This window comes from Lycium barbarum, chromosome 3 (assembly GCF_019175385.1).
Source record: "Lycium barbarum isolate Lr01 chromosome 3, ASM1917538v2, whole genome shotgun sequence".
In the NCBI taxonomy this organism is placed as follows: domain Eukaryota; kingdom Viridiplantae; phylum Streptophyta; class Magnoliopsida; order Solanales; family Solanaceae; genus Lycium; species Lycium barbarum.
In genome coordinates, this window is record NC_083339.1 from 26,499,045 (window position 1) to 26,511,760 (window position 12,716).

At 35.0% G+C, this 12,716-nt stretch overlaps 1 protein-coding gene across 1 annotated transcript; it reads left to right on the plus strand.

Annotated features, from left to right (window-relative positions):
- The first annotated feature begins 784 nt into the window (after positions 1-784).
- LOC132630571 (uncharacterized) lies at positions 785-1,189 on the plus strand. The gene has a single exon (XM_060346141.1). It carries the CDS (start codon positions 785-787, stop codon positions 1,187-1,189), a length of 405 nt encoding a protein of 134 aa, XP_060202124.1.
- Positions 1,190-12,716: the final 11,527 nt, after the last annotated feature.

The window sequence follows — 12,716 nt, forward strand, 5'->3', positions numbered from 1 at the left end:
CAAAGTACCAGTTGAAGAAGAAGATGATGAACCATGTTGGATGTTGGAAACAAATGGCAGATTCTCAGTTAAATCTGCATGGGAGTTTCTCAGACACAGAGAGAGCAAACAAACAAGTTATAAGCTCATGTGGGAGAAAGGTTTGCCAATAAAGATAAGTTTTTTCATGTGGAGATTGTGGAAAGGGAGAATCTCTACAGATGATATATTGAAAAGGATGATGATCAATATACCATCAAGATGCTGGTGCTGTGAGGAGCATAAGGAGGAAACTGTAGGTCATTTATTTCTAACATCTTCCATAGTTATCAAGTTATGGAAGTTCTTTGCTTCTTATGCAGGTATCCCCATAGATGGAGTTGGTCTACATCAAATGATCATGGCATAGTGGTCTGCTGAGACAAAGCCAAAATTGCAGCCTATGTATAGAGCAATGCCTGCAGTGATCATGTGGTCATTATGGAAGAGAAGAAACTCCATTAAACATGGAGGATCAGTTCCTTTCTACAGACTGAAACAACAAGTACAGCATATACTACATCAACTGACAAGGAAGAGATTCCCATGGCTGCAGAATGTATCTGGTGATTGGGAAAATATGCATCAGCACCTTAGTAGATATAAACCAAAAGTTTATTATGCTAAGGTGGTCTGGAGAATGCCACCTTCAGGGAGACTAAAATGCAATACATATGGGGCAAGTAGAGGCAATCCTGGGCTCAGTTCATATGGATTCTGCATCAGAGATAGTAATGGGGATTTGGTTTAGGCAGAAGCACAACAAATGGGAATAGCAACAAACATGGAAGCTGAAGCTGAGGCTATAAAACAGGCACTGAAGTTCTGTAAAGATCACAACATTCAACAGGTGCAACTGGAGACTGACTCACTTGTCCTTCTAAACATCTTACAAGATACATGGATCATTCCATGGGAACTGAGAAATCAGGTTGAAGAGATCAAACAGGACATGAGAGCAATACAGGTACAGATTAATCATATTTTCAGAGAAGGCAACATGTTGGCAGACTTTCTGGCAAATCATGCTTTGGATCATGCAGAGATTAAAGTACATGACTTTATACTCAAGCCACCAGAAGGAAGAAGAATTCTCAATATGGACAAATCACAACTGCCTCAACTGAGGATTAGAACAAGGAGGATTCAGCAGCTTGATCATCAACAATGATGCTACATGTATGGATCATAATATGGTGTGTGCACAGTTTTGGACTATCATCAAAGCTGACTCAACATGATCACAAAGTGCATACTAGCTTAGGCACACAGGATAGAAATGGAGGACATTCTCTTATTTTTTTAATTTTAGCTAGTTCATATTATAGACATGCTGTAATAGACTATTTTTTACATTATACATTTATTAATAAAAAGTTCTAACAGGTATGGCCTGCTAGAACACAATTTATATATATATATAAAAAAGGAAATCATAGAAAAGCTCTCATCTTGTTTGGAGGGGGATTTTAGCAGTTTCAGTTTATTAATTAGCTAATAACTCGACATATTAATATTTTTTCTATTTGTTGCAGGCCTTTTGACCTTTTTGCTCTCATTGATGAAACCTACTCTCAAGAAAAGAGGCTAGATAAAGTGAAAAATATTTTTAATCACCTGATAGTTGAATTCTTCATTTTGTTCCCAAATGGAAGTTGACGTATTTATGCTGAACTTTTTTAAGCAAACTTGTGCTTGTAAGTAGCGTATAATGGATTGTTTTGACTAGTTTTTGTGGGGATGGAGTACATCAATATATATATACTAGACGGTCTATGCCCGTGCTGTGCATGGGCCCAACACTTTAGATTATAGTGCATCTATGTGTATGTAGTTGTCTTTGAATAGTGATTATATATATATATATATATATATATATAGAGAGAGAGAGAGAGAGAGAGAGTATATATTATGTTCAAAACACGATTAATATAACATTGTAGTTTGTGCTCCGTATCTAAAATTTTATTATATTAATGTTTGCTACGAATACAAAATCGGCAAATTTATTAATATTTTTTAAAAGAGAAGACTTGTTTAAAAGGAAACTATTTTCCTCTCTTTGAGATAAAACAATAGCAATATTTAAGCATCAGTTGATACTTTCAATTTTAATTCGATTAATTTAAAGGTGTAAAATACTTATTATTTTTTATCAAATTTTGATTTGGATAATTCTAATTCAAATTATTAAATTAATTTTACATGTTTAAAACGAAACAAAGTAGAAATTGATTTTCTATTTAAATGAAGAAATACTATTTTTAAATTTTTGGTAAATATTCTCGGTTTGGCTCATTTTACTTGTCATGTCGTCTTTTGCATGGTTTTTTAAGAAAACGTCGATTAGAATTATAATTTGACTAATTTACCTTATTCATTAGTTGATCTCCATTTGATATTTTTTTTTATGACATTAATCTCTTTTCACATTTATTAGAGTAAGAATAAAAATAAAAAAGTAATTAAATTTAATCTTATTTTAAAATATAAATATTTTAAGTATATTTATTTTAGTAAACATAACAAATAAATGACATGGCAGAATAGCAAATACAACAGTTTAATATCTAGATTAGATCTCAGGCTAATATAAAAAAAGGAAAGAAAATTGTATGGTTTGACTACTTAACCTTTTGAAGAAAAGCAATTTCATTTGCTCCCACTAATGTACTGATACGCACATGGCAATGAATCCATCATTATTGACTTAATGAGATACTTTGGAAATTACATGAATATTGTTTGATTTTGTAATACGGAGTGCACTTTTTTTTTACATTATTAATTTGCACTATTTTTATGCATATATATATATATATACTATGTTCAAAAAACGATTAATATAACATTGTAGTTTGTACTCCGTATCTAAAACTTTATTATATTAGTGTTTACTACGAATACAAAGTCTGCACTTTTTTTTGACATTATTTTTTTTTAATATGGGGTTCACTTTTTTTTTTTTTTATATTGCTTGATTTTGTTAATATGGGGTTCACTTTTTTTTACCGTGAGTTTGGAGATGGTGGGTTCCACTTTTTTTTTTTCATATTGCTTGATGTTGTTTAGTATGAGGTCCACCCTTTATGGGGTGCATTTTTTTTTTTTTTTTGGACATTATTAGTTTGTACTATTTTTATACATATAATATATATACATATACTATGTTCAAAACACGATTAATATAACATTGTATTTTGTGCTCCGTATCTAAAACTTTATTATATTAGTATTTGCTACGAATACAAAGTCAGCATTTTTTTTTTGACATTGTTTGTTTTTTTAATATGGGATTCACTTTTTTTTTTTTTTTTTTATATTGCTTGATTTTGATAATATGGGATCCATTTTTTTTTCTTCCTTTTTTTTTATTGCTCGGCGTTATTTAGTATGAGGCCCACTCCTTTTTTTTTAAGGGACAACGGACAACGAAGCATGGGTCTAAACCCATGCTTTATATAGTTTTTTTTTTTTTCTTTTTTTTATATTGCTTGGTGTTGTTTAGTATGGGGCCCACCCTTTTGGACATTATTAGTTTGCACTATTTTTATGCATATAATATATATATATATATATATATATATATATACTATGTTCAAAACACGATTAATATAACATTGTAGTTTGTGCTCCGTATCTAAAACTTTATTATATTAGTGTTTGCTACGAATACAAAGTCTGCACTTTTTTTTTTTGACATTATTTATTTTTTTAATATGGGATTCACTTTTTTTTTGTTTATATTGCTTGATTTTGTCAATATGGGATATTATGTTCAAAACACGATTAATATAACATTGTAGTTTGTGCTCCGTATTTAAAACTTTATTATATTAGTGTTTGCTACGAATACAAAATCTGCACTTTTTTTTGACATTGTTTGTTTTTTTAATATGGGATTCACTTTTTTTTTATATTGCTTGATTTTGTTAATATGGGGTCCACTTTTTTTTCCCGTGAATTTGGAGATGGTGGGTTCCACTTTTTTTACTTTTTTTTTTTAATATTGGTTGGTGTTTTTTTTTATTTTTTAATATTGGGTGGTGTTTAATATTGGGACTACACTTTTTTTTTAAATGCTTAACGGACGACGAAACATGGGTTGAGACCTATGCTTATATTGCTTGATTTTGTCAATATGAGATACTATGTTCAAAATACGATTAATATAACATTGTAGTTTATGCTCCGTATTTAAAACTTTATTATGTTAGTGTTTGTTACGAATACAAAGTCTGCACTTTTTTTTTTTTTGACATTGTTTATTTTTTTAATATGGGATTCACTTTTTTTTTTATATTGCTTGATTTTGTTAATATGGGATCCACTTTTTTTACTTTTTTTTTTTAATATTTGTTGGTGTTTTGTTTTTATTTTTTAATATTGGTTGGTGTTTAATATGGGGACCACAACTCATCGTATACACACATCACCTACACACCTAATTCACTGATCATCAATAGTATGACACCGCGAGATACCAATTGGAATCGACCAGAAACCAGTTGGACTCGTTGAGATACCAATTGGATTCAACTTGGAGCTGAAACTAACTGAGATAGCACGATGGGAAGGAAATAAAGGAAGTTTCCTAAATGCCCCATAGGCTCTGGTGGATAGGTACGGACGTCATCGTACCATTCCACGAGGCTCTACAAGATATTGCTCTTATACTCGTGAGACTGGTAACCTAGGGCTCTGATACCAACTATCACAACCCAAAATACAGATCGTGCAGGCACCTACCTGATTACCTCATAGTAGGCGAACCCTCACCAACCAACCCATTACAAAAACTCATTTTTACATCCACTAGTTTATAATCATAGACATTACGTGAGAAAACATAAATGACCGTCATTACAAAATTAGAGCTTACAAATTCCTGAGACCTAGTCTAGATGTGTACAAGAGCTCCAACAATACAGAGGAATAAACTTAAAATAAAATGATACAACTTCTTCTTTGGAACGAGATGCATAGAAGCTGTGGGAAGATCTCCGCCACTGCAACTAGGTGAAACCATCAAGCAATAACCGGAAACACATCTACACCCCGAAAGGAATTTAGCAAGAGTAGTATCAATACACTACACGTACTGGTAATCATCATAGGACAATTAAGATTAGTTCACGCAATACGATATAAAATAAATCAGAATAAACAGATAAGCACAGTTGCAACACCTTTTCAAGTCTTATGCATACTCAACCAGTCCCGACATAAACATACTCACATCCCTACCATTACCCCGTCAACGCAACCATAGGAGGTAAAGACTAACATACACAAACAGTTACATTCAAGGCTGACTCCTAGACCAGCTAACCCACCGCAATTAATAAAGACCAGACATCAAACCTCCATACAACTAATACTAAATGGAACCACTAATCCTTACCTCTTTCCTCCAGAAGCTGGCAACTCGTAAATTGACAAATAGATACACAGCACAACAGCCCACATCAGACATTAGCCAATAATCACTTACCAATTACAAGCAAAATTAAGTAAAAGCAATACAACCCACAACTGTATCTCAGTCGTACTTTCAAACCTAGACTATGCTAAATGAAATCACTCCAACCTCACCTTTCTCATTAGTCAATGGATCCTTAGGGTTACCCGTATATACAACAACCCATAACCAAAATAACATCATCAACAAGATCGGTCACCAACTAGTCACAGGGATATGATAAATCAAATAGTCAGCCAAACACAGGAATAGTATGAGTCCAATGCAATGCAACGAAATAACAATAGTATCACATCCGTGTACACACATGCTAAATGGTAATGTTTGCACAATTATTCATGGGGACACATAGTGTCCATGTACCACTTGCTCCGGAACTGACCTCGGATCACGAACCCTTAACTAGGCCACATCCTCATCCCCTGTCAAATGTGCCTTTTCGTATATATATATATATATATATATATATATATATATATTCTTTTTCTCATCACAATGTGTATTTCACATATTTCCAGTTCATCAGTAAATATGAAATATGATCAGTTAACTGTATCAATATAAAGATTACAAGGCATCATGCCACAAGTCATAACAAGACCCAAATAACTCTGCTCGTTAATCACACAAATATGAATTTCGCTAAATCACGATGTGAATTCTTCTAATGAAGACACATGAAATTACCGCACAAGTCACCCCGCCCAATATTACAACGAGCTCTATAATGATCAACTCAGTATGTATGCAAATCCCACCTTCTAACTTAATCACTGTAAGAATACGAACAACACCATATTCCCTCAAGCATAACGCCTATTCAGCTTGGTTCAACTACTCCCTCAAGGGCTACAAGCCCACGTAATTCGACAATGAATACAACTATATCTAAGGTCCAACCGAACTCTGTGTCCGAAGACCTAATCATGCTTTCTCCCATCAATTCTATAACATATACATGACTTACTAATCAAAGTCTAACTCAAGTAAACCATAACCTACCTCAAGGCCAAGCATGTACCACGAACCATCATGGAGTCTTGATCCTTTGCTTCCAAATCCGGAGACCATGATGGGGAAGTCTAGGAGTAGCACGAATTTCAATAACGAGAGTCAAAATAAATCATGCGCATTAATCTAGATTTTATAGATGACTACCCCTACCTTCATATTTCTCATTCAAGAACTCCATGTTTATTATCATCCGAAGCTTAAACCTAGCGGTGAGGAATTAACTATAGAAAGATAATGAAATGAAGGGTTGGAAGGGTTACCTTAGTTAAGCCTTCATGTGCCCTGCCCAGGAATTCTCCCCAGTGACAGCTTAGACGATAGTTTGGTGGAAAAACGGGATTAAATCACAAAATAAGGTTTTTAACTGGGTCTGGTCAGCATCAACCGCTGCAGCGGTCTGCCTGTTCGCTATGGCGGACTCGCTACAGCGATTTCTGGACCGGTATGGCGAAGCGGTCCTATCCGGGACCACAATGTTTTAACTCCTACCAAATTGATCACGATTAAAACTACACGCAAAACTTTCCTGTGGACTAATTTTATAACCAGAAAATTTGTTTTCATACACGGGCTACGAAGAATCCAATAACGACCAGGCGGGTCGTTATATTTTGCAAGTATCATCACTTGGGTAAGATTTCAACCAACTTTTTATGATTATTCCATAGCTTAGTAAGACTTTTCATGCTAAGATTTAGGGGTGTCAATGATACGGTTCGGGCGATTGTTTTATGAAACTTATACCATACCCTTTTTCGGTTATTTTATTTTATAACCAAAATTATACTGTTCGAAACCATCCCATCATCTTGGTTTCTCTTCAGTATCGGTACGGTTCGGTTAAATTTCGATATTTTTTTCAAATATAAAAGGCACTAATATAAGTTAGAACACGTTACCATGTATATTTGTGTAGGATTTTGGCAAACATCCTCTAGATATTTTTACTGTTTAAAAGGCGACGAATCAAGAAAACATGAAAAACCAACAAGAATAGAGATAAAACAATGCTATGCAAAGGCAAAAAATATAATTTAGATCATACGAGTGGGAAAAAACCAATCAAGATGGGATTCAAGGACTGAGTCTACGAAAATTAAGTATATATCCAATAAGAGAAATTTAATCACGCGAGAGGAAATATATTTACTAACTTGTAGCTTGTTATCCATGATCATTAGATTACCTTGTAGCTTACTAGTTACTACTCGAGATGCTAGAATTAATTTAATTTTGATAGGAGTAGCATAATAGGTTTTTGACTTTGGGTGTTAATTGTGTTGCTAGCTTGTAGTCGTTTCCATCACCCCCGATATAAAGAAAAAAATTTATTCTTTTTTAAACTTAATATATGAAATATATTTTACACATATATTATTTAGTATGGTTCGATATATTTTCGGTTAACTTTTATAAAATGTAAAACCTACCTAATTATTTGGTATGGTTATAAATTTATATAAAACCTGTCGATTTAGTAAGAAAAATCAAAAAATTGATTTGTTACGGTTTGGTTAGGTCGGTTTAGTCGGTTTTCAAATATCCATTGATACCCCTACTAAGATTCTTGAACTTAAGAGAGGTAAATTGGGGATTTGAAACCCTATGCTTCAATTTAGAAATTCTTCAATTAAGCATGGAATTGTGGATGGATTTGGCTAATTCTTGGTGTATAGACTTCATAAATCTTGGGTGAACCAGTTTTGGACTAATGTTTTTTATTTTTCCCTTCGTGGCTCGGAATCCTATTTTGGGTGACTTTTTGGGTTTGGATTTTACGTATGCTAATATGGGTATCACTGGATTCCTATGACTCCCTAGAATATTATTTTGACCTTAATGAACCCGATTTTCCAATGAAATTATGAATTTGAACCTTGGGGTTTAGAGCGCGGTTTTGGGTGGACTTTCTAGACCCGAATTTTCTATAAGGCTTATGGGTATCGATTTAATCATATTCTTATGCTTAATCTGCGTTTGAGCAAATTGGGATCGTTCAGAAGGGCAAGGCTTTGCTATGATTCGTTGAACGTTTTAACAGGCATGTTGAGACTGTGAAACCTTAGCTTAAGCATTTTGGCTGGTTAAAAATTGAATTAATAAGAGGGGAAAATGGGGTAACGTAAGGGGGTTCCGATACTCGTGAGGCGACGAGCACTTGTGTCGGATATCGCTGTCATGAAAAGGGTATTTGTGTATGTTCAATTGTATAGTCTTGTCTGAATGCCATGCTTCGGGCACTAGCTGGTAGCGTAGATTGATAGCGTTTGTGATTGGGAAATCAAGTCCCTTATACTTATTGCTTCTATGCTTATTACCTGTCTTGTTTGTGATACTGTGCTTCTCATCACTCCTAATACTCATTTAAAAGTGGAAAAGAGCTAAAGATTGATTCCTTATTTCCTAGCATTGGTTGCTTATCATGTTGCATGTTTTATTCATGCTTATCATAGTATCTCATATGTATTAATGGTACTAGTGAAAGGTCCGATGGAAAATGATTTCGGATGGAGTGATGATGACATTTTGAGACAGATTGGCTATGTGACAGGTATTGTGGGCCCAAGGGGCAGAGTATTGTGATTTGGAAGCCTAAAATGACTAAGACGATATAGTCTGGGAGATATAAGGATATCGGGATGGTATATGGACCTAGAAAGTCCCCCATGGTTCACGATTCGTTAATGTTCGAACATATGTGTACCGAGAGATGGATACAGGCCTTGCATTGCATTGTATTTCACATCACATCATTCCATATTTTCTCTTTGACTGTTATTGTGACTTGTTGAGTTATTTGCTTGGACTTGTCTTGATTGATCACTTGGAACCTTGATTCGCTGGCAGTTTAGAAGATTCACTTAGGCTTATAACCATGATTAGAGTGGTTTAGTGTGATTATCATTATTACTGTGACTAATAGCGGTTAAGCGTAGAAATAGTAATCGTAGGCCAACTCTCGTCTCTGTTTTCGTTAGGGTCAGTCGACGATGCTTCTGAGTACCCATTGTTCCTTGTACTCACTTTAAACTTACTGCACTCTTTTGTGTGCAGATTTCCTAGTACCAGTGGTTCGCAAGACTATTCAGCTGCTCATTGAGGAGGCCTTTCCGGTGAGTTCGGGTGAGCTACATGTCGATTCGTAGCACCGGATCTTCTGAATCTACCTTTATCTTTCTGTCCTTATATTTTAGACAGTGTTTAAGTACTATTTCAGACTTGTAATCATATCTTAGAAGTTCTTGTACTAGTGAAATCAAATTTTAGGGGTTGTAAACACATGCTTTCTATGACTATCGACTTATTGAGACTTTTAACTAACTTGTATGATTTCTTTCCCGCATTCAAACTCCTTATTAACCTGTTATAACAGGTTATGGATGGTTTACTAACATGGTGGGAGTTAATGTCTTCAAGACTTATTAATTTGGGTCGTGACAGAGCAACACTTCGGTATTTTAAGATGATCTTGAGGAAGAACATCTCTTGATCACTTCGGCTTTGGAAAAGACATTATTTGATATTTTGATCTCTTTGTGATCACTTCGGCTTTGAGAGTGTATGGGGTATTAGACATAAAGGACAGAGGTATGTCAAAATGGAAAGTAAGCGTCAGAAATGGATGGCCCTATAAGTATTCCGATTAAATATGAGAACCTAGTTAGCAAGGAGATAGACGTGACAGACTCCACGATGAAGGAACTACAATTGTAAGAAGATCGCGGAAAGCGATGGTTACTTAAAGGGCATAGGCGTATATAGACCCTCTTAATAAAGGGGGGGGGGGGGGGGGAGAATATGCTAGACTTAAAATGAACTATGATAATTCAAGCCCCAGAAAAGGAAACTTATTAGCTCGGGGCCAAAAGTTCAGGGTATGTTGGCATATCGTGAAGGTTACGAAAAGACGTAGAAATAAATTGACAATAAAGTGTGCCATGAGGTAGATATAGGGAGAGAACATGGAAGGCACCTGGAGAGGTCAACAAATATAAAAAGGGACAACCCGAAACGGCACCATGTGAGGTTAGGTATGGCAAGAAGTGTAAATTACCGATTGGTTAGTTCGATGTCGATGGGACTAAGTTAATCGACCCAGATATAATCTAGCAAGCAGTCGATAAAGAAGGACCCATTTAAAAACGGTTACGGTCAGCCCAGAGTCGACGGGAATCATACGTCGAAAATCGACGTCGACACTTAGAGTTCCGAGTTGGCGAATGGCTATTCCTGAAGACGTCACCTATGGGAGGTATAATAAGATTCGGCAGGAAGGGAAAGCTCAATTTGAGATATAGTAGACTTTATCAAATTGTCCGTAGTATTGGCAAAGTCACCCATGAATCAGAGTTATCACCGAATTAGAAGCGGCACATCCAGTCTTCCACGTGCCTATGCTTCGCCAAATGTGTTGGTGACCCTTCCCAAGTGTTTCATAGAAATGATATCTAAGTGACAGAGAAGCTAACAAATAAGGAATAGTCTGTGTCTATAACAGATGGTCAGGTGAGAAAGTTATATGCCAAAGACGTAGTTCCGGTTAAAGTATTGCGGCCAAACAATAATAAAGAGGAGACGATCTGGGAAGCCAAAAGAAGAAATGAAGAGAAAGTATCCCTAATTGTTTTCTACGCCACAGGCAATCTAAGCTTCTACAACGGATATGATAAATGATTGTATGTGACAACTATAAAGGAGACCTCCGCTAAGTATTACAATACCCCATGAGGTCAGTCTAACATTCGAGGACGAATGTTTTAAAGAGGGGGAGGATGTTATATCCCGTATTTTGTACATTTGGATATTTCAAGATAACTACGATAAGTTGAAGACAAAGCTATATTCCGGTTTTGACTTAATGCACAAGTTGCTTGTAAGTATTATTAGTATGGAAATTTAAGAAAGGCTAGGGGAAAAAAGGGAATTTCACAAGATGGTTCATGGTAATATTGAAGAGATCTAAGGGAAAATTATAAAATTGGAAAATAATTTTTCATGAATTGCAAGACCAAAAAAAAAATGGGCTTGGAAATAAAAGGGCCAATTGTGGCAATCCAAAGGGGTATGGGCCAAGGCCCATATGGAGGCTTAAAATAAGTAAATAAAAAGATGACCCATTTATCATTTTCATCTTCAACTTAAGAAGATTCAAGAAATTTGGAGAAGAGAAAAGAAACAAGAGGCCATTCGGCCATAGAGCAAAACACATTGACCCCTTGGCAATCTTGATCAAAAAATATTTTCTCCTAGCATTTATACTAATTGGAAGGTCCCTAGCAAGGTGAAGTAGTCATTGGAGCAAGAAAAGCATTCATTCTTGCAAGCTACAAATCCTAGCCAAGTGAGAAGTTAAAGGAAAAAGGTAAGGTTTAATCCTCTCCTTATATGTTATGGATAATTATGTATGTTGTAGTATGTAAAAGTGGATGAAATTCATGAAAATATGGATGTTATATGTGGCCGTGTATATGTAGTGTGTGGCCGTGTAGGTATGGTGTGGTATGGAAGAGAATGAATCAATTTTATCTAGTATTTTGGTTGTTGTTGTAATGGAATCTATGATGAAAATGAAAGTTTAATGATTCTAGTTGAAGTTGTAAGCATTGGAGAGTTGTTTAGAAGCTAATGTGACGTTAAAAGCCATTCCTTGTATTTATGGAAAACAATGTTGTTAGTGTGTGAATTGTTAGTATAGTTCATGAATTTGAAGGAAGGAAATGTGTTGTTATTGTTCTTGTTGCATTTGGAAGGTTTCGGATGAAGTAGAGTATTGGTTGAATTGTTTGAATATTGTACGGATTGTTTGAAGTATTCTTGAACATTGTTTAAATGGTTGCGGATTAGTACTTGAATATGTAAGCAATTATGAATTGAACGTAAATGGAAAGTCGTCAAAGTTTGTAGAAAGAAGTTGCTAACGTTAGTATGCGTTTTGAATTGATTGTGGATATTGTTAGAATAATTGTTGGTATTATCGTTGATAATTTGGCCGAGTTAAATTCTCGGATTTGTTGTTGTATTTTTGGCCGAGTTGAATTCTCGGGGTCGTTGTAATTACAGGGGAGATGCTGCCGAAATTTCTGTAAATAAAGTGTTGGTTTAGAATTGGACTCTTAAGTGTTATGGCTAATATTTGGTATGTACGAATATTGTTGTAGATCTTGCGAAGCCAAAGACTTAAGTTCGGATTAGCGTAGGAAGC